Below are 22777 nucleotides of genomic sequence, written 5' to 3' on the forward strand. Positions count from 1 at the left end.
AGTGATAGTAAGTTCACTAAAGTGTTGGCATGCTGGCACAACGCTTACTGAATACTGGCACCATCCGTCTGCCATGTGTTTACTTGCTTTGCAAGACTCATTTGTGAAGACATCTGTTACTTTGTAGGGCACGCTTGAATCTAGGACGTCTGGGTAGCACTTATCAAAAGGCAGCATTAGGTGTTGTCATCCATAGATGTTATTTAGGACAACCAATCAGATTGAACACCTCAGGGCCTCAGAAAGGCTGATCTGATATCATCACTGCAAAACTGCTGTTAATCGGAAAGGCACTAGACTCAGTATGGAAAAAACAGCTCTTTATAACACCTTGTTGTGTCTGACCTTCTGCAAGAATATTGAGTCAAAAGGCACAAAACAGACAAAACGAAGCTATAGCCATCACTAAAGCTCCTCCAAAGCCGCATGAATAAATATAGGCCTCGTCTGATTCGCATCAACGTGGGCGTGGTGTTAAGAAGTGTGTAGTTTCACATTTAACCTCAACTTTAACTATCACATCAATGATAATAATATAAACCATACACATGTGTGTCTAAAACTGAACTATTGACTCACAACAATTATTTTAAAAGCCCTCTTGTCGCATGACTTGTTTTAGCATTACATGCCAAGTCAAGTCAAATACATTAGTGCTTTTCACAATACATGTTGTTTCAAAGCAGGTTTAAAATCATGATTTTAATGTATAATATTTTTTAGACCTAGTTTCATGTCTTATTCACATTTAGCGACGATAAACAATGAAGCAGTTGAGATTTGCTACGTTTTGATTGACATGCATCACCCTATACAAGCATTTACTGTATTTATGCGTAAAAAAAAAATGGATATACGTCTATATCCAACTTTCTTGAGTTGGGAGTTTGGGAGGCCTAGTTGACTTTTGCGACGATATAGTTGAGGTATCGCTCTACTCGAGTATATATATATGCGGATACATTAATATACTTAAATATCAAAATTTTAAAAAAGATAATAGAGTTACATTTTGTAATAAAAAATGAAAATCAGCCAGTTGCTAGGCGCGCGCTTTACGCGAGTGTACAGTATGTGGATACAGTTGAATATCATATGCACATGCATCCATACACACTTGACAGATGTTCATAATTAAACAGAAAACGAAGGAAGCTGCTAAAAGGTTAAAAGGATCGTATATGAAGTTGTTTAGGCTCTCATCCAGCAGAAGTGTGATGATATCGGTTAGTAAACGTCTGAAACGTGGCAGAGAATTTGCTGATCTGAATGCCCAAGTGTGAAAAGATTGGAGATAATGAGAGAGATCAAATCTGATAACAGATCGGATGACTGGTAGACTGTCTCATCAAAAGGCTGACAAAAAAACAGGCAGCTGCAGAGACAGGGAGAAAGAGAGAGAGAGGTGCGCAACTGAAGCTTTCTTTCGTGTGCGTGTGAAACCAGAAACAACAACAGTCAGCGACTGCAGGTAGATTTTCAATCACTTTTATTATACTGTATTTGAATAGCACGTCACATGCTTTTTTTTCTGCCAGGTGTGTTTGTAGTTTTCATTAAGGAAATGAAGTTTATAGCGATGCAATTTTCAGTAGAAGGTGGGAGTTTAGTAGCGTGTAAATTAAGTTTAAGTTCACAGACTCTTTGTAATCAGAAATTATTTCGTTTGAATTCAGATAAATTGACAATCAGTCTTCTCAGTGTCCAACAATGGGCTCAGTTTAATTGCATTCACCCTGCTATGTTCAGTGCTTTGTTAAATTAATTGTAGCCTAATTTAAAATTCACAGTGAAGTAATGCTGTGTGGTAGGAAAAACTGAAAAAAAATCACAATTAGCACACACATCTGATCTGTCACTTTTTTTATATTTATTTGTTACAGCGTGAAGAGAACATGCATTGCTCTCCTTTCATCCTCACATTGGTGTGTTTTTCTGATATTTTGGTGAATTTTATAACTTGGGGTAAGAATTTCTACTCACTATTTTATTCAATTATACATATATAAATAATTATATATAGGCCTACTTAAAATATGCATTATATATTATATGCACTATATATTATATGCACTATATATATATATATATATATATATATAGATATATATATATATATATATATAGAACCACACACACACACACACACACACACACACACACATTAATATACAAACACACACACACACACACATTATTATATATCTATTTTAGTTTTTATGTATAGTCTGGAGTGTCTCAGTAATTATTTATCCAATATCACCTGCTCTCTGAACATCTCGGCTGAGTCTCTGGGCAATGAATCGTCCTACTGGCTGCAGTTCAGCACATATGAGTGAGAATACTGCACTGAATCGCATTCACACGTCAGTCAAATCACGAATATCGCGTGCATGCTTGCTTGTAAACGACTCTGTTTCTGTGTAGCGAACGCTATGACTGCGCACTGAAGATGGGAGAACAGTCGTTACTGTGTGAGTTGGATTTATCACCGCATGTGGTTTTCAACGATGTGGAGAGCTACAGCATCTCACTTCATTCCGGTTACCATGGCAACAACTTCTCCGTCGTACTTGATGCTGACTTCATGCCTAGTAAACACAGTAAGAGCATGCAGCTGCACGCATTTCAGAGGCAGGCAAGACCACAGCTATGCTCACTGATGTGTGTGTGTGTGTTATAGTTCGTCCAGTCCCTCCATCTGACCTGTCACTGCTCTGGGAGAAAGATGGGGCTCTTTTCCAGTGGCAGAGCGGATATGACGCAGACAGTTTATCCATACCCGACCTTCAGTACCAGCTCAGCATTTACAGTCAACACAAGGTGTGCGCTTGCTTTAAAAGTTTTAATATTCGTCAAAACTCCATATTATTTTCGTTCTTCTAAATTTTCCTCTTTTTTCCCCCCGGATTTTGGGTGAACTATTTCATCAAACGTTCCTGGTTTTATTGTGCATGATTCACAAGTACATGTTATAATAAAGAATAAAACTTTTAGTAGTCATGTATAGTCTTTAGGCATCAAAAATGTAATAGCTTGCTCTTTTTCTGAAATGACTTTTTCAAATCCTTTATCGAACCAGTACTGAGGAGGACAAAGAGTGAAACTTAAAATAAAATGACGGTATAAATTATTATTTTAGCAAGTGAAATATGGAAATAAATATTTTTTTAATTGACAAATTAAGTGTTTATTTAATTTGTCTTAAAAAATAAATAAAATAATAATAATAACACTATTTAAAAAAAAATTGAGGTTGCCTTTTCCATAAATCAAAAACTTTTGAATCAATTTTTTTATTATTATTTTTTTTTTATTTATGCCATTTTTGCCTTTATTTTTGATCGGATAGTAGCTAGACAGGAAGTGTGGGGGGAGAGATGGGGGGGTGATCAGGAAAGGTCCACAAGCCAAGACTCAAACTCGGCACACAACTTTTTTCTTTTTTTTTTTTCTTGGCTAAACTGTTTCTTTAAAATCAACATGAAACCATGGCATTAACAATGTGAGATTTTCTATTAATTTCTGTTAACACCCCTATCTCACAACAAGTGTCTATTTTACATCACGAGAGAAGTACTAATAGGCAGTATGAGTAGTATCCAGTATCATGGTCAAGCTACACGTCACTAATTCCTGAGGTTGCACTTTGAAAGTGCTCTTAAGTTCTTTAAGTTCCAAATGACACATGTTTGTGTTTCAGCTGTATGAGGTAGAAGCTGTTGAACAGAAGGTGTTTGTGGACGAGTCTAGATTTGAACCTCACACAAATTACACAATGCGTTTGAGATCGCGGCCAGATCAAGTGTTCTATAAAGGCGTGTGGAGTCTGTGGGCCCCTGCGTTACACTGGAGATCAGGGGACATTCGCAGTGAGTCAGTTTACATAACACTCAAACAACTGCTAAGAAGAAACTATAAATATTACATACTGTGATTAAGATGCATCTCATTTTGTGTGTTTAAGAAGAGACTCCAGGAGGATCTTTCCCTATTGCCTGGTATCTTCTGTTAGTGCCATTACCGCTGGTCCTTCTGTTCTGTATCCCATACTCCAGGTTAGATATCTACAGCATCCTGAAAAGATCGGATTTCTGTTTTCATGTAACTAAATGATGGATGCTTGTTTTGCAGATGGAGGAAGAATGATTATATACCTTCACCAGCCCCTTATTTCAGAGACTGGGATGTGGATGTTCAGGTAAAAAAAAAAAAAAAAAAAAAAAAAAAAAATGTAATCATTCACTCTGACAATTTCTTAAAAGTGCGGATGCAGTTTAGGAATGAATCACTGAATCATTCACTCAACCGGTTTGTTTAAATATGCACACTCATACAAGAATGAAACCATTAAATCTCTTTATGAATGACTCATTAAATAATTTACTCAAAACACTGAATCATATAATATAAATATTAGATGCAAAACAAACTTACTAAAACTTAAATTTAAAATAAAAACTGAAAAATAAAAACTGAAAAAAAAAATTAATAAATACTATAATAGTTTGTAAATATTACTAAAATAACACTAATCGTTTCATCACTGTCAAATGATGATAGGAAACCTTACAAATCAGATATGAGAAGAATATCAAATACGGTTTTGTGGCATCTTATCAGATATAAGATATCAAACATGGTCTTTGCAAACCCATTTTGGAATTCGAAGACCACAGAATTAATTTAGAAAACAATTCAAATTTGATGTTTCTGAAATGTAAAGCCATTTTGTTGGCATCTAAGATCAAGTCTTGGGTGTGATCTGTTGGTGTTCTGTAAAAAGCGTCCATCTTTTAAAGTTAATAGAAAATTAAAAACATCTTCTTGCACTGTTTGGCATGACTTTTGATGGTTAGTTGATTTCTAGTGTTAGATTTAAGACGATCTGAAGATCTGCGTGGGTGGAAACAGTTGTTCTAATACATGACTGTTAATGGTGTATTTTCAGATCTGTACAACGCGGTCAGGTGAGATGAGAGACGTAATGCAGGGGGAGGAGTCTCTCCAGATTGACATTCTGACAGAAAGCACAGACACGCCCCCTCAACCCACCACCTTAGACTATGAGAAAATGGGAGAGATCAACGAGCGTGAGTCTCCTGTGGGTTCAGAGGTCGACTCAGGCTGTTGGATTCGTGATTTTGTCACAACTGAGAGAGGAAGCATCACATGCAGTGAGGACTACTGCACACTCTCCAATTCACACATTTATGCAGTCTAACATATGCATGCACACCACTGTTCAAAAGTTTGGGGTCAGTATGCTGGGTTGTTTCAACACAACTTTGGGTCAGATATGGACTAACCCAACTGTTAGGTTAAATTTTTAACCCAAAAGTTGGGTTAGTCCACATTTGACCCAAACTTGGCAGCAGTTTTTAGAGTGTAGGATTTTTTATTTTTCCAAAGAAGTTAGAAAAGTTACAAATATTTCAAATAAACTTCCTATTTACTTAAGAATCCTGAAAATATATATGTAAACATATTAAGCACCGCAACTTTTTTCAACATTGATAATTCTTGAGCAGCCAATCAGCATATTAGAATGATTTCTGAAGGATCATGTGACACTGAAGACATTCAGCTTTGCATCATAGAAATAAATTACGTTACAATATATTCAAATAGAAAACAGTTATTTTAAATTGTAATAATATCTCACAATATTTTAAAAAAAAAATAATTATTTACTGTATTTTTCATCACATAAATGCAGCCTTGGTGAGCATAAAAGTTTAAAAAACATTTAAAAATCTTACTGACCCCCTTTTGAATGTTAGTGTATATGTGGCACAAGTTTGGAAACAAGGCAAAATTTTAACAATAATGAATGTATTTTCATCTTCATGTATTACGTAATATGCTAATATACAGCATGTGCTTTTGCACTTTGCACAAAAGCATAAACATAAATATATCCACGCATACATTATCTGCTAATTGCTTTAATACTTAAATAGCTCAACCACAGTATATGCAAATAGCCACAAATCATGTAAAATAATCAAGTGTATAGTATATAATAAGATATTTGAAAAGACAAAATGACTTTAAAACAAAGGGGCAAAAAGTAAAAAACTAACAAGCTTATTTGTGAAGTTGAAAAATTCTTGTTTCATCTCAATTTTTTAATTTACCATATTTTTTTATTCTGTACTTTGCGTTTTATTTTTATATTTGAAGCTGCCGTTAGTTCACTTCTATAGCTTTTTGTAATCATGAATGTTTATATTATCATTAATGCTTTATAAATAAAAATGCATTATGCATGAAACATCTCTGGTATATCAACTCAGTTAACATTTAGCATCAAGAATTACTTTGGCTGTCAAGTCTCACCTTTTTTCTGCTTTTAGAGAGCTGTGAGCATTATTTTGCTGTGCAAAGTTTAAATACCCCTCCATCGAGCTGTTTTTAAACTCAAGAACACATCTGATATTTAAGAAACGCGTCTGATCAGGACACACATACACACAGTCTGCAGACGCATTTTATAGAAAGAGCTTTATTAAACATACAGACACAATCAGTGTGAACACAGGACACATGTTCCCATCAAACAAACAAGAAACCATGTACAGCATGTTTAAGAGAATTGGACTCTGGTTCTGCTGCTCACAGTTGAGCAATTATTCTGGACTTTATTCGACGAATCAGCATTAGACAATCCTAGACAGATCTAAGACCACGCGGCTGGTCAAATACAAACACGTCCAATGGAGTGGAAACTGGTCCTAGATCAGCATTCTTGGGGGAAACTTCACCATGAGGCACTATCCCACACACGTAACGTAATAAACCAACCTTAACCAGAGCCACGCGGGACACACACACTCTCTTACTCACTCAAGGGAAAACAAAGCTTCACGAACATAATAAAATGACAAGTGTAAGCGCACACAGACAAACACGCCAAATGAATAAAGAGCTAAAATCCCAACAGTCTGCTTTTGATCGAAGACTGAAGTTGTGAATGTGATTTCTTACAAGCCGGTCTGAAACAAAACAAAACCTGTGGATACTGAATTGGTGACTGCGTTCTTTAGGAAACGGAGAGCAAATGAAGAGTGTGTAAGAGTGTGATGTTTTGTGGTGGAGGGGAAGGGTTCGGGGTCGATGGCACAGACGTCATGTTTTAAGTCCTTTTAGTCCCGATCAGAGGATAGCATGAGTATTCACATATTCCCTCTTTCCATTCTTCCAGCCCTCCGTCTCGCTTACGACGGGGAGAATTTTTTGGCCTGTGCACGAACTCTCTTCTCGTACTCCACTCTATTCTGACTGCACACAAAAACACACAGAGCGATCATTATAAGAAACATTTCACACTCGCTGTAATGAAACTAGTGAGCTGCCTATCTAGGGAACATTATAAGGCGCCATTATAAGTGTGTTCCCAAAGTAAAAGGCGTTCCAAAGACTAGGCAAAATAATACTTCCTTACACATCTTAAACAGCTCTACACTCATCATTTGTGTATAAGGCAATCCCAGAATGCACCTCAATGGTATCTGTGCTTATACTGAATAAAGTATTCATAGAAAATAGTTATATTAAATAAAAAATATTTCCTCCACATAATGAAAATTATCATGCTTTGGTAAATTTATTACGACAAGTCTAAATTATAAAGATATAAAGTCATAATTACGAGACAAAAGTATATCATAATTTTGTCTTTTTTAATCTCATAATCATTACTTAGTATCTCTTTTCCAAAAATCAATAATTGAAAGGTCTAATTATGAAGACATAGACAGTTGATAATGAGTCAAAATGAGATAAAAAAAAAAGGGCAAAAATTATGAAACGCTAATCCACAATTATGAGATAAAGATTCAAAATTGAGATAAAACTAAAATTATATATATATATTATATATATATATATATATATATATATATATATATATATATATATATATATATATATATATATATATATAAACAAAATTCTAACATACTAATCCAAAATTATGAAATAATCATAACTGAAATAAAATCACAAAATTATAAGTTAAAATTGAGAATCGATTATGGCAAAAATATTCATAACCGAGATAAAACTAAAAATTATATGAAAAGACAAAATGTTGACTCACTAATCCATAATTATGAGACAAAATGTCAAAATTGACAGCCAAGATTTGGATATAAAAAGTATAGATTATGATTAAAAAGCCAAAATTGACAACATCATAATTAAGACACAAAAAGTCTAAATTAAGATAAATAGCATAATTATGACACAAGGTCTTTATAAAAAAAAAGGGAAAAAATCTCAATGACCTTTTATCAAATTTGACTTTGTCTCATAATTTTGATTTTAATCTCATGATGACTTTTCTCTGCTAATTTCTACTTTTTATGTCATAATTGACATAATTAGAAATTATGAGAATAAAAATTATGACAAAAAGTAGAAGTTACGAGAAGAAAAGTCATAATTATGACATTTAACCAACATAATATGTTTCATATTAACTCAAGTAGTGGAAATGGGTTTAATATTCTATTTTTTCTTTTTTTTATGGAATCCCAATATTTGTTTGTGCATCTTTGTGCTTACCAAATTGTTAGTTTACCAATATGCTAACCTGCACTTTCTTGTGAGTGTTTCTCACACAGCTGGCATTAAGAGCACTATTTCTGTTGGTGCCTGTGAGAAGCATTTCAAATTGACCACTTGTGATGATCTATTTTAAAATGCTGACTAAATCTTGGATCTGCACAGTACTTAAAGTACCGTAATCACTGTGCTTTAACTCTGAGCGTGTGTTTATCATACCAGTATATAGTGTACGCCTCCGCCTGAGCCGGATCCTGTATGTTCGGTTCATTTAGGAGCTCCTGAATCCCTAACAGGATCTGAAGGAAGAGGGGTTATTATAAAAGAGTATTTCAGAACACAACGCACTAGAATGGAACTGACTAGAGAGAAATATAGTTTCAATGGACCTGTTTAATGGTAATGGCAGGTCTCCAGTCTTTATCCTCCTCTAGGATGGAAAGACACACCGTTCCTGACGGATAAACATTCGGATGGAACAGCGGAGGCTCAAATTTACCTACGGAGAGAAGCAAGCATTCGTGAGGGTTTGATTCAGACAGCAAGCACTGAATATCACTGTGCAAAGCTCACATTTTGGGGGTGATGAGGGATAGTCATCTTTAAACAGCATCCTTAACTTAAACAGACCTCCTTCCCATGGAGTCTAGAGAGAGATGGAGAGAGATCTCACATGATGCTACAGCGGATTAATCAAATTAAACTTAAAGGGATACTCCACCGTAAAATGAAAGTTTTGTCATTAATCACTTACCCTCATGTCGTTCCAAACCCGTACAAGCTCCGTTCGTCTTCGGAACACAGTTTAAGATATTTTGGATGAAAACCGGGAGGCCTGTGACTGTCCCATTGACTGCCAAATAAATAACAGTGTCAAGGTCCATAAAAGGTATGAAAGTCGTCGTCAGAATACTCCATCTGACATCAGACGTGCAATCTGGGTTATATGAAGCGACGGGAACACTTTTTGTAAGCCAAGAAAACAAAAATAACGACTTTATTCAACAATTCCTTTGTTAACGGTCTCCTCTGTGTCTCTCCATATCACCGTATGCTGTGTATGCTCTTCTGTATCATCCACGCCACAAGGATGCGCTGTTTCTACGTGTTATTATTGAATTATTGAATAAAGTCGTTATTTTTGTTTTCTTTGCTTACAAAAATTCTTCCTGTCGCTTCATATAACCCAGATTGCACGTCTGATGGCAGATGGAGTATTTTGACGATGACTTTCATATCTTTTATGGACCTTGACACTGTTATTTACTTCGCAGTCAATGGGACAGTCACAAGCCTCCAGGTTTTCATCCAAAATATCTTAAATTGTGTTCCGAAGACGAACAAAGCTTTTACGGGTTTGGAACGACATGGGGGTAAGTGATTAATGACAAAATTTTCATTTTGGGGTGGAGTATCCCTTTAAACATATAATCTTACCCCCTTCTTTCCTGGAATAGCACATTCCCAGTTCATAAGATTCATGGTACCGTCAGGGTTCTTCGTCGGCACAGCCACAAACCCCTGGGGACATTTTATCGAGACAAAAGTGCTAACTGAGTACCAGAGGACACAGTGCATAGGGTTCATTTAGGGTTCACACAAAGGTTTATTTTGTACTGTATATCCAGAAGTGTGCACAGGATTAAACTGATTGTTGTGTGGATTGCAGGTCTATTTATTAAAAGAATATAAGGGTTACTCACGAATGGATGGTCTTTCCGCCATGCTTTGCGCTCTTGTGCAAGTCGACTCAGAGCAATGCCAGACATGACCACTGATCCTATGGAGAAATACACATTTAGTGTATAACTAGAATATATATAGTTCTTATAGAATATTTACATTATGCATAGAATATTTAGAATATTTATAGTGCCCATTATATAAACCTGCCCGTGATAGATGCACATGAAATTTTTATGCTAAAACTTTTTTCTTTTCTTTTTTTGCAAGCCAAACCAATTTTTAGCAGGCATTTAAAATGAATACATCAAGGAAATTTCTGCCAGTAATAAAGCATAACTCACATGTTGGTGAATATAAAACCATGTAAACTAAACCGGTTTAATTCACAATGAGTTTTTAAATTCATAATTTTCCTAATATGGTAGCTCCAGGATAACCTGTGCCAGTGCTTCAAATAATAGTAAATACAATACAAGCTCTAAACACTGATCACAGACCTCATTTATCTGAGAAAAAATAAATAAATAAACATTATTTGTGGATAATTTTGGCAATGTTCCCTAAAAAACTGGTGTATAAGCTTATATCAAAGATGCAAAACCTGTACTAAATCAAAGAAAACAAGTTGATAAGATTGAATTAAACATTTTTGACCTGGAACATCTCAGGAGCAGCACAGTATGACATCACAATTAAAGGTTTGACGTCACAGTATGTAACGTTAATCAACCAAATTTTCATAAACACCACAATCAAACCTGAGGTTATTAACTTTCTATTACAACGATATAATAAAAGTTTTAAGTATAAATTATGATGTATAGTAGATTCTCTCGCATTATTAAGTTTATAAGATAGATTATGGCGTCATAATACAGGTTCTGAAGTACTCATGATAGCATCATAACAGAAGTTCGTTCTACACTGTGACGTTATGGAATCTTAACTCTATATTATGAAAGCATAATCAAGGAAGGTTTTACCCTCACGTTATGACATCATAAAATGTCAATAAATATGGAGTCGAGCGCTGGAACGCGGTTCATGAGCGCGCAGGACAAAGAAACTCGACTTCCTTTGACGCGAGCGCGCGTTCACACAGCAACCATTCCAAACAAAACCGACGCGAGCGTCTACCGGCCAGCAAAACAAAAGAACACACCGACAGAACCGCCTAACCTTGTGTATCCCAGTGTTATTCGACTTCTGGGACCGCTTACTCGAATCGTGTCCGACTCGGAACCGAAGCTGTGAAGTTTCCCTCCCGAAAACACATTCGGTTCTGAAGCAGTCTAATCAGGACCGCCGGCACGACACGCAGATCGCCTGCAGGAAAATTCGCGATCGGTTGAAATAACGTGAATGCTGGCCGTTCAACCGATCGAATTGATTATATTTTAGCTTCGACTTACAGGCGCCATATGTTTAGGAAAATGAGACGTTGTCATTACCCTTGTAGAAACATTTAAGAGCAGGCATTCCTTTAGACGTCTAACATTTAAAGGGACAGTACCAGAATAAAATCTATCTATCTATCTATCTATCTATCTATATATCTATCTATATCTATCTATCTATCTATCTATCTATCTATCTATCTATCTATCTATCTATCTATCTATCTATCAGGGCAAATATATAAATAAATTAATTAATAAACAAAATGCAGAATACAGTTTAACGAAACATTGATGGCTAGTAATCTGGCAGGTTTTCTAGCCATACATATTTAAAAAAATAAATACATTTAAATAAAAACCTGTTTACCTGCAACTGTTTTGTTACCAACATTTTATTTATTTTTGTAAACTGATTTTTTCTTCACCACACGGTGGAGTGTAGAATGTAGAATTGAGTTGAGTTTAATTAATCTAGAATAGTTTAAATGAAATAAGAAACCGGTAATATATGTAAATATATTGTCCTCATGAATTTCCAATCAATATTTCAATATTATTTAAATGCTATCATAGTATGTTAATATTTTGAATTAGCTTTTATTTTGTTTTCATTTTAATTTTAATTTGTTTTAGTAATTTTGCTATATGCTTCTGTCATTTTTATTAGCTGTTAATATTTCTATTTAGCTTTATTTTTAAGTTTTAGTCACTTTAGTGCTTCAACAGATTTATTTCAGTTAGTTGCCAAAGCAAAATTGCTAACTATTTTTTAAATTTTAAACAAAATGTTTAAGCTTATTTTATTTAGATTAAAAATCATTTTTAATATATAGCTTTAATTTTTGTTTTATTAATTAATTATTTTTTTATTTTTCCACGATAGCAGCAAAAACACACAGACACATGACTATTTGTTAAAAATGCATTTGTATCTTAAAAGTGTGCGGATGAGTGTTGCTACATTCAGCTACTTCAGTGTGACGTGATTTTGCAGTACAAGTTTAGATGTTAGCATTTTCAAAATGACATACAAACGCATACACTGTGTCCTTATAATACATATCAAAATGTGCATGATCAGGAAAGGCAAGGTGTCATTTAAATGCTTCACGTATCCTGTCTCTCCTCTTGGTGGACAGACAGAAAAGCTCCTTCCCTTTAAGATCCAGCCAAGGGTTCAGTAATAAGATACACTAACACATTTCTTAACAGCAGTTCACTGATACCTCGAAAATATTGCATTGATAATAATAATAATAGCAGTAGTGCAAAAGCAATCATTTTTTAAAAGGAGTTAAAAAAAAAACATACAGGTTTCCAGTAAAATGTGTTGTAGATATATACTATCCTTCAAAAGTTTGGGCTTAGTAAGATTTTTTTTTTTTTTTTTTTTTTGCATGAAAATAATACTTTTATTTGCTTGAGCAGCAAAATCAGTATATTAAAAGGATCATGTGACACTGAAGACTGAAGTAATGATGCTGAAAATTCAGCTTTGGTCACAGGAATAAATTACATTTTACAAAATATTACAAAAGAAAACTGCAATAATAATTAACAATATTACTGTTACTATATTAATGCAGGGACTGCTTACCAAAAATATTGAAAAATCTTACCATCCCCAGACTTTTGAACGCTAATGTAGCTAAAATCTTAACACTAAGAAATATTACTCAGCTCTACAATCTTGCATAATAATTTGTGCCCAACCATGGTGCTACTGCAAAATTTGTACTGATTTTCCAAATCCTTATTGTCGCGTATATAAATCATAAAACAGTGGGTTCCAAAAGTCTGAGACCACAATAAAAATCTGGGATTTTTTACAATTTAAATCTTTAAACAAAAAAAAAGTTAGAAAAGTAATTTTCTTTTTTGAAGTGTTGAATGAAGACATCATATTTCATATTATGTACTAGTTCTGTGTGACTAATCAAATGTAAGAAAATAAATGACATTGATCATGTGACTCTTCGTACAGACGCCCAGATTTTCCTTCTGCTTCTGAAGCTCAAGATGCTCTTGGAAACATTGCAAATCGTGCAGGAGAACAAGAGCATCAGGTCAGTTTGTCACTGATTAAAGAAAAAGGGAGACAAACAAAATACTGAGATTTGTAAAGAAAAGTATGAAATTTAAGTACTGTCACTTATGGATCCCACTGTATGTCCATTGAACTGATTGTGCTAACAGGTGGGCAGCGATTCAAAGCGACGTGTCCATTTCCTTTTGATCCCTGAGATTGACATGGGTCCAGTTTCCCAGATCCTGACCAGAGAATCCAAATCAGTCTCTGAATCCATGAAGATCAAAACAAACAAGCATCCCGGTTTAAATTCAGATTAACAGGCACCATAAAGACTGGATCAGAGTGGACGTGCTCTTCTTGTGCTGCTTGCATGCGTCAGGTGTCCAGTGCTCTTGAGGCGTGAAGAGAACAAGCTCATGGAATGTTCTAGAAAGAACTGATGAATCTCAAAACATGGCAGCTCTAGATAATCATATTCTAGAACCGCGTTCCTGTAGAATCTGAGGGAAAACAGCAGAGGATTTACATAATATGACAAAAGATTACTAATCTGCACTAAGCTACTGTCACCAATACCCTAAAATACAACAGCCATTTTTGGAATAACATACTATTCCTGAAGACTGTAGTATGTACACTACCATTCAAAAGAACAAAAATACAGTAAAATCAGCAATATTGTGAAATATTATTAAAGATCAAAATGACTGTTTTCTATGTGAATATATTGTAAAATGTAATTTATTTCTGTGATCAAAGCTGAATTTTCAGCATCAATACTCCAGTCTTCAGTGTCACATGATCTTCAGAAATCATTCTAATATGTGAACCTGGAACAAAAATCCAGTCATAAGGGTCAATTTCGAAATTGATATTTATACATCATCTGAAAGGCGAATAAATAAGCTTTCCATTGATATATGGTTTGTTATGATAGGACAATATTTGGCAGAGATACAACTATTTGAAAATCTGGAATCTGAGGGTGCAAAAAAATCTAAATATTGAGAAAATCACCTTTAACGTTGTGCAAATGAAGTTCTCACTGCATATTACTAATCAAAAATTAAGTTTTAATATATTAACAGTAGGAAATTTACCAAATATCTTCACGGAACATGATCTTTACTTAATATCCTAATGATTTTTGGCATAAAATCGATAATTTTGACCCATACAATGTATTTTTGGCTATTGCTACAAATATACCCCAGAGACTTAAGACTGCTTTTCTGCTCCAGGGTCACATATGCTGATTTGATCCTCAAGAAACATTTCTGATTATGATCAATGTTGAAAACATTTATGCTGCTTCATTTTTTTTGTAAAAACTGGAGATTTAAGATTCTTTGATAAATATAAAGTTCAAAAGAACAGCATTTGTTTATTTTAAATATTTTGTAACATTATAAATGTCTTTACTGCTGCTTTTGACCAACTTAATGTATACTTTCTGAATAAAGGTATTCATTTCTTAAAAAAATCATACAGACCACAAACCTTTGAACGGTAGTGTATACTGTGCATAATATGTGGATTTTTTTGTATTTTTTTTTATGCATGTAATCCTAGGACAACCTACTTTTATAAAATTTACTAAAATTAATATAAATTATTATTTGAATTATTTTTTTTTTTTTTTTTTTATTTATTTATGCATGAGATTGATACAATTATGAGTGGATGCCACTCACAGAATTCAACACACTGTAATAAGGATATGTGACCAATGTTATAAGGTCAGAACCATACTGTTTCACATACTTGTTTTAGTATAAGCGTATAAGTATTAGTCAGTATTCCATGTATACAGTGCAATACGCTGTAAGTAGTGTGCTAGTAATGCATTTATAACACAACCAAACACACATGCTGCTTACCTTGGCTTTCTCACTGGGTTGAGTGCTGCTGCTGTATGATTGGTTGTGCAGTTCCTTAGAAACAACACACAAGAACTCCGCCTGATCTTCATTACCATAGTTATAGGAGGATCCAATACTGACCAACTACAAAAAACACGAATGAGAGACAGAAATGGAGAGGAACAGACAGAGATTAGCAACTGTTCTCATTGAGTGACTATAGATGGCTAAAGGAATAGTTCACCACAAAATCTAAATAAACTGAATATTTGATCACCCCCAGCCCATCCAGAATGTTTGTTTCTTCATCTGAACAGATTTGGAGCAATTTCGCATTACATCACTTGCTCACCAATGGATGCTCTGCAGTGAATGGGTGCCGTCAGAATGAGAGTCCAAACAGCTGATAAAAACATCACAATAATCCACATCACTCCAGTCCATCAGTTAACGTCTTTTGAAAGAAGAAGCTACATGTTTGAAAGAAACAAATCCAACAATATGATGTTTTAACTTTAGACAGTTGTTTCCAACTAAAATATGAGTCCTCTATACATAATATTGCTTTCGCCAGTGAAAAAGTTGCCTCGTCTGAATTAGGAGAGAAATATGCAAACACCGTTTACAAGGAAAAACAGCCAAAACAGTTCTAAAAAAATATTTGGGTGGATTTTGCCGTGAGAAGACAACAGCGTATGGACTTTTTCACTGAAGGAAGTGTTGTATGGATTATGGACTCATAATTTGGCCCAAAAAAGTTCAAGTCAAATTTTAAAGTTAAATGATGGGTTTGTTTCTTATAAACACACAGCTTTTTACTTCACAAGACATTAACTGATGGACTGGAGTGGTGTGGATTATTGTGATGTTTTTATCAGCTGTTTGGACTCTCATTCTGACAGCACCCATTCACTGCAGAGGATCCATTGGGTGTGGGTGTGGTGTGTGATTTAATTTTTAATTTGTGTTAATGTTCTGATGAAGAAACAAACTCATCTACATCTTGGATTGCCTGACAGTAAATGCATTTTAAGGAAATTTTCATTTTTAGGTGAACTATTCCTTTAAAGTGACAGTCCACCAGAAATGGCAATGATTATGAGTCATAAGTCTCTGGAAATGTTTCCTCAAATCTCATTGGAGTTTGCTTTTTTCAAATGCAGGTTTGACATCAGTGATGATTGCTCATAGAAACAGCATTTGGCATATTTTTAATACTGACAAAAACAACTGTGACTCGAGCTATTTATGATTGTAATTTAATTGTGATTTCATACTTTTATTATGCTATTTGTGCCATTTTTGGAGCTCGATGGCATTGATTCCCATTCACTTTCATTGTGTGTGAACAGTATGAAAACTGCACAAATTATCGTAATAATAAAGTACAGGTTTTGAAATGGTCATTTTTAGGTGAACAATCCCTTTAACAAAAATAAAAACATTTAAATTGTCAACATGCTCAGGAATGCATTTGCATGCAAAGACTCGGCCTTGTTAAAAACACCTGAACACAGTAACACTTTTAAGCATGCAGAACACGTGTGCATCACCAACATCTGTGTAGGCAACAGCATTCACTGTGACCACTGCAATGAAAATCAAACTTGTGACGGCATGCATTGGTTAGTGGGAGGACAGGGGATCGTAGGACACACCTCTCCACTGTGGGCGGGGTGAGTTTGGCTTGACTCCTCCCCCTTCACCTCTCGAGACACAATCAGGAAAAACTCTGACTTCTGGGCCCGCCCATAACCTACACTGACAAGCTGCAACAACCAATCAGAGTGTAAGGCAGGGCCTGCATCACACACTGCAGGTCAACTGAACCGGCGGGAGCGATTCTGATTGTTGTGGAGCGTGAATAAACAAATGTACTAAAGGTGGGTTTGATTTACCTGCTCGAACTTCCATCCGTCTGACATGGTCGAGACCATCTGCGTAAGTTCTTCCTCTTGACACTGTAACACTCTGTAAACATGCTTGACTGGAGTCTGAAAACAGAGACAAGGATGGTGAAATATGTAAAACATTTGTTTGTCCTTTATCTACATGCTAAAATAAAGAAAATGTCATTTAAATTAATTTATATTTAATGTGGATTTGCTTACTGCTTGTTTATGCCTGAATGAAACTTTATTTCCACAGATGTAGTTCATCACATTAATGTTTTACAGACTTTTATCTTCATTTTGAACTATATATTCTTGTTTTGTTACTCTCTCTCTCTCTCTCTCTCTATATATATATATATACATGTGTATGTGTGTTTATAGTTTCAGTTCTAACATCCTAACAAATTTCTGAAATTATACAATAAATGCTTAGCTTTCTTTAAAATAATGATATATGTTTATGCATAAAACATTCACAGCCTACATGATGTTTAATTCCATCATACATTTTTAAGTGTCTTAAGTGTTTATGTTATCTCTGAGGCCACTGTACATTTTATATGCAATGCAGTTTAGTTAGAGCAAGTTGTTGCTCTTGCAAATTACTGCAAGCAGTTTTCTTTTTTTTTAAATAAGGGTCATATTTTGCTCCATGAAGTAAAAGTATAATTTACAATGTTAGCCAAAGTTTCCAGCAGCATAAACAATCAGAATTCAGTCACAAAACATTCACTTTCCCTGAACCTAGAATAAATCTTTTGACATTAATGTAATTATTGTCCCAATGTCTTGCTATGATGAATCACCAGGGTTGCAGTCATTAACTAAAACTAAAACTATTAAAACATTTTTGTTCATTGAAATAAAGCTGAAATGAAATAAAACACAAATATTAGATGAAAAACTATTAGATAAAAATTCTAAATGTTGGCAACTAACTGAAATAATTTTAAGCTGCAGCACTAAAACTTCTAAATGGAAATAAAAACTAAAACTGAATCTAAAAAAAACAACAAAAAAATTAAAAATAAATAGTAATATTAAGAAAAAACAAATAGAAATGTCAAAAGCACATAATAAAATGACTAAAAACGAAACTAAAATAAAGAAAAAATTAACTAAACCATTAGACTAATAAAAACTGTATACAAATAAAAATACTAAAAATAACAGTGTGAATCGCCTGCAGCATATCTCAGTTTAAAGTCTGCTCTGATAAAAGGATCTAAAAATAAATGGTAAAGGATTTCAGTGTTAGTGTCAGAGTGAATTCCTGTGTGTTCCTGTTCCCTTACGTGTGTCGTCTTGCTTTCTCTTTCACTGATCTTTTCTTTGATGAGTTTTATTAATGATGTGATGTTGTAAAACTCGGCTTCTTCCAGAGCTCCTGAGACACACACACACATGCAAACAGAATGAAAGCTACACAGCTGCAATCACAGTCTCAATCAGGTCAGTTTGACTGTGAAAAAGAGCCGTACCCTCCTCTGACAGGTTCTTGTTGAGGACCAGCTTCCCATGTCTGAGGTAATTCAGCACAGGCCCGAAATACATGGGATCCCTGTCAATCAAATACGCCCCAGACTCATCCTACAGTAGAACCCAACAGACAGAGAAAGAAAATGTTATTAATGTATTATGGCCTAAAATCACAGCTACTGAATGCTTTAGCAACTATTTGAAAAGCAGCGCTACAGAAACGGTGAAAATCAAGTCTGTTTTTATTTTCTGTGAGTCTGCGAACACTGAGAGAGGAGAAGCATTAGAGGAAAGTGAGTTTAAACATTAATGCGCTGTGTGTGTGAGAGAGCCGGCGTCTGTCTGTAATGGCATGCAGGCCACAGTCATTAAAAAATAAACGTACGCACATGCGTGAGAACTCACAGCCCATACAACCTTTAACCAGGACGATTCAAACCGAGCCTGGAACAGTGAGTGAGGCTGAAATCACTCTTTTATCAAATCTGGGGCACAAACAGCCTGGAGTGATTTCCCAGAGCCTTAGAGACTCCTGCTCTTTACAGGGTTAAAGCCCCTAGAGAGCAGGATTATTCTGGATTAGGGTTATTTTGAGATTACCGCCTGAGATTTGAGAGATGAGAGGAGGTGAGACAGCCGGAGCTGTGTGAGCCCAAAAACAATGTGCCACACGCTGTGCAAATGGCAAAAATGAATTTTATTTTTGTTACAGTGCAAGGATATCACTTTAATATGCACTTTTATTCCTCTTCATGTTTTAAGGTTTAAAGAGGAAGTGTGTGTTTGTCACCTCCAAACAAAATAAGAAAATAATGACTGTTACCAACAAGTTTTCCGAACAACGCCCCGCCCTAATCTGGCATTGGTTGAACAAACACGTAGCTCCGCCCCAAAATACACACTATTGTTGGACCAATAAACAGGGAAAGGTTTTGGTAACTACAAATAATTTAGGCTACTTTATAATATCTCAGCATATAAGAAGGTAATTACTAAGATAAAGTATTTTAACAAAAAAAAAAAAAAGAAAAAAGAAAAATACTTTGGCTTATTAATGATAAATTCAAACATTATGCAATAAGATTTCATAGACTGTAGAAAATAATTTTCACCCATTTAACACGCCACAATAATGGTATTTCTACTCAGTTTAAATAATATTTTTTATATATTTTATCCGTTTTCTGATTTAAACTTTTAACATATAAAAATAAATAACACTTTGAAAAGCACTTCAGCTTCAATTATAAACTCAATTATGGGATATTTAACAATATAGGCAATTATTTCATCTTTATATTACAAAATATTTATTTTCATTCATTCAGTATCACCATAATGCTGTTTCTACTTAGTTTTAAATTTTCATTTATTTTTATAAAGATATTTTACTAATATTTTGATTTATTTGATCAGTTTTGTGATTCACAGAGGTTGTATAAAGTGCAATGAAATTGCAACCATAAGTTGTAACTTGATTTTACACTGAAAAAAAAAGCAGTTTGGAGTAGGTGTAGTCAGGTTGATTAGGTCATATTAAATAATACTACTAATTTTTACATAAAACCAATTAATTTAGATGTAACCAATTATTTTCAAAGTTGTAAATAAAAATTATTGGAATATGTTTTACAAGAAAATACCATTTCAGTTTTCCTACTTAAAATTTTTACATTTATTTCAATGTGTTACTTGCCGTTAAATCGTAATTAATTTTGTCATTTAACCATTTCTGAGTGAAAATTTTTCCCAGTGCAAATTTTAGTTTAACAAAATATTTTCTTCACAGTGCATTTTTGGCAGCAAAAAAACAGATACAAAAAAGATTCTAATATTTTTGAAACCAATTAAAGGCACGAACGTATTCTACACTTGAAACCTCGGACAGTGATCTTTGCCTGATCTGACCCGTGCAGCGTAACCCTTCCACCCTGATCTCTGACACAGCTCAGGTTTTGCTCAGGTTTAGCTCAAGCGGGATTGTGTCCAGATTACAAGGCAAAACTGGGGCAGATGTGCTGATGATGTCATCGCACGGTCACCCCAGAAGCCACAGACACACAAGGTGCCACAATCCGCCCTGCATATCTTCCCAGCCATGAACACTCACAGAGAACAACAGAAGAGACCTTGTTCTGGGACTGAGAGAGGAGGGGTGGAGCAGACAGTAAAAGTGGGTTTGTTCATGTCCATCCGACAGGAAAACAACTCTAGACAAAAACAACCATCTGGACAAGCCCCAAATTACCACAGACAATACAAATAACTCTATACAATATAACTGATTATGAACTAATGATATTAAATAACAGACAGATTCAGCTTCATACTCATGACCCATTTTAAAGAAACTCCTCAAAATTGAGAAGAAACAGATCCTTTGTCTTCTGAATAATTAAAAAAAAAGAATCATAATAATAAAATCAATAGTCCTTTAGTATATAAAAAAAAACAATTCATGTACAGCTTTCAGCTTTGTTTACATTATAGCATTTGTTCAGATTTTTGTTTTTAAATTACAATCTATAGATGCATTTTTATAATAATGTTCATATGTTAATTATAACAATATCCTACATAGGTAATAATAGGTTTGTATAGATAAAATGATATATTCTTACAATTTAATTGTATAAACGGTGTCAATATAATAGTATTATAATACTATTTAAGCTTAAAATGAAATAGGTTTTAAAGAGGCTGTGTGTCAGTCTCCTTTCAGAGACTTCTGCACTCTCTAACCTACTTTTCACAGCCATTCTTTATAAATTACTTATAAATTAACTAAATAAATAAATGGTCTGGCTTGCATTTATCTAGGCTATTTATCTTAGTTGAACTGGTGAAATGATCTCTCAATGAAATAAATCACACTGTAGTTACCTTATCAGAATCGAGGTCTGGTTCCGCTTGGCACAGCCGGAACAGGAATGATTTGGGGTCCCGGCAGAGCGTCTGTCTGGTGGTCAGAAAATACGTCCCGCCGACGTTCAAACGGACCCACTTGGAGGATCTGTGGTCAAAGGTTTGTACCGGAGACGGTCGCCGACAGTCCTGGCCGCTGATATCGCCGTGACTCTCGGCCATCCTGCGTGCGGTGTTCTGCTGAAATGCGTAACGGTGACCGCGCACCTCTCCAATAACCAACACCGCACTGACGGCGCAGAGGAACACCCCTCAAAGGTATTTTTTTTTTTTTTTTTTTTTTTTTTTTTAAGTTTTTAGGCTCAAGACACTGAAAAGACACGGGCTGTGGTGTTTTGTGTGACATCTAGATGTATGCAACTGTAGCTTTTACTATTTTTTGTTTCTAGTGATTCGAAAGCGAATTTTTTTTTGAACCGATAATTTTTTTGTGATTCGATCGAACCGTTTAGCAAAGTGTTTGGGAATCCCTCATCTGGATTAAAAAAAAAAAAAAAAACTTTGTTTACAGTAAAACTGTTAGACGGTAGCAACATAATTAACAATATTGGGATTTATTAATTTGGTTAATTATCGACAAATTAAAATAAGTTTTTTTTTTTTATATTAAAATAGAAAATGCTATATTAATAATATTGTTGTCAGAAGTAATGTTAGTTTAATTAACAATATTCAAAATTTATGAAACCGAATGGTGAAAACACAGACCTAAACAAGAGATTTCACAATAAAATTAAAGTAACACGACGCGCGGTGAATTTTTAACTCTGTTGCGAATAGATTGAAGCGAATCGTCCGTCCGAACGAACCGATTCAACATCAAGATTCGGATTTATTAAAGGAGTAGTTCACATCCAGAATAAAAATTCTGTCATCATTTACTCACTCTCCATTTGTTCCAAACCTGTATGAGTTTTTTTTTTTTTT

The 22777-nt window shown here is 34.6% G+C and overlaps 3 protein-coding genes across 6 annotated transcripts; 1 reads left to right on the forward strand and 2 right to left on the reverse strand.

Annotated features, from left to right (window-relative positions):
- Positions 1-2219: 2219 nt before the first annotated feature.
- LOC109045695 (interleukin-9 receptor-like) lies at positions 2220-5495 on the forward strand. Its single transcript, XM_019063529.2, has 7 exons — positions 2220-2335; positions 2428-2603; positions 2684-2823; positions 3704-3872; positions 3968-4058; positions 4135-4201; positions 4952-5495. Exons 1-7 carry the CDS (start codon positions 2220-2222, stop codon positions 5222-5224), a joined length of 1032 nt encoding a protein of 343 aa, XP_018919074.2. The 3' UTR covers positions 5225-5495.
- Positions 5496-6490: 995 nt separating this feature from the next.
- On the reverse strand, positions 6491-11593 carry LOC109092448 (SUMO-conjugating enzyme UBC9-B-like). Of its 3 annotated transcripts, none has more exons than XM_042714714.1 (7): positions 11437-11593; positions 10275-10351; positions 10009-10092; positions 9145-9217; positions 8961-9070; positions 8791-8870; positions 6491-7284 (listed from the first exon to the last, which is right to left on the reverse strand). In XM_042714714.1, the coding sequence occupies exons 2-7, from the start codon at positions 10338-10340 to the stop codon at positions 7221-7223; spliced, it is 477 nt and encodes a 158-aa protein (XP_042570648.1). In that variant the 5' UTR covers positions 10341-10351; positions 11437-11593; the 3' UTR covers positions 6491-7220. The 3 variants fall into 3 exon arrangements, with proteins under 3 accessions (XP_042570648.1, XP_042570649.1, XP_042570650.1); XM_042714715.1 differs by having other exon boundaries at positions 11478-11550; XM_042714716.1 differs by lacking the exon at positions 11437-11593 and adding an exon at positions 11241-11392.
- A 955-nt stretch (positions 11594-12548) lies between these two features.
- LOC109092089 (BTB/POZ domain-containing protein KCTD5-like) lies at positions 12549-22118 on the reverse strand. 2 transcript variants are annotated; one of them, XM_042714717.1, is made up of 7 exons: positions 21809-22118; positions 18928-19036; positions 18742-18833; positions 17450-17545; positions 17210-17320; positions 15570-15695; positions 12549-14189 (listed from the first exon to the last, which is right to left on the reverse strand). In XM_042714717.1, the coding sequence occupies exons 1-7, from the start codon at positions 22010-22012 to the stop codon at positions 14160-14162; spliced, it is 768 nt and encodes a 255-aa protein (XP_042570651.1). In that variant the 5' UTR covers positions 22013-22118; the 3' UTR covers positions 12549-14159. The 2 variants fall into 2 exon arrangements, with proteins under 2 accessions (XP_042570651.1, XP_042570652.1); XM_042714718.1 differs by lacking the exon at positions 17210-17320 and having other exon boundaries at positions 12551-14189; positions 21809-22113.
- Positions 22119-22777: the final 659 nt, after the last annotated feature.

Source organism: Cyprinus carpio, chromosome A24 (assembly GCF_018340385.1).
Source record: "Cyprinus carpio isolate SPL01 chromosome A24, ASM1834038v1, whole genome shotgun sequence".
NCBI classification, from domain to species: domain Eukaryota; kingdom Metazoa; phylum Chordata; class Actinopteri; order Cypriniformes; family Cyprinidae; genus Cyprinus; species Cyprinus carpio.

Bases quoted from the DNA above. Each gene is read 5' to 3' on its own strand.
- LOC109045695 (XM_019063529.2), top strand. From the start codon at position 2,220: ATGTATAGTCTGGAGTGTCTCAGTAATTATTTATCCAATATCACCTGC. The intron at 4,059-4,134 runs GTTAGATATCTA...CTTGTTTTGCAG, and splicing joins TTCTGTATCCCATACTCCAG to ATGGAGGAAGAATGATTATA. The intron at 4,202-4,951 runs GTAAAAAAAAAA...GTGTATTTTCAG, and splicing joins ACTGGGATGTGGATGTTCAG to ATCTGTACAACGCGGTCAGG.
- LOC109092448 (XM_042714714.1), bottom strand. From the start codon at position 10,340: ATGTCTGGCATTGCTCTGAGTCGACTTGCACAAGAGCGCAAAGCATGG. The intron at 10,093-10,274 runs GTGAGTAACCCT...AAATGTCCCCAG, and splicing joins GGCGGAAAGACCATCCATTC to GGGTTTGTGGCTGTGCCGAC. The intron at 9,218-10,008 runs GTAAGATTATAT...ATCTCTCTCTAG, and splicing joins CTATTCCAGGAAAGAAGGGG to ACTCCATGGGAAGGAGGTCT.
- LOC109092089 (XM_042714717.1), bottom strand. From the start codon at position 22,012: ATGGCCGAGAGTCACGGCGATATCAGCGGCCAGGACTGTCGGCGACCG. The intron at 18,834-18,927 runs GTACGGCTCTTT...TGTGTGTCTCAG, and splicing joins CAAGAACCTGTCAGAGGAGG to GAGCTCTGGAAGAAGCCGAG. The intron at 17,321-17,449 runs GTAAATCAAACC...TGGTTGTTGCAG, and splicing joins ACGGATGGAAGTTCGAGCAG to CTTGTCAGTGTAGGTTATGG.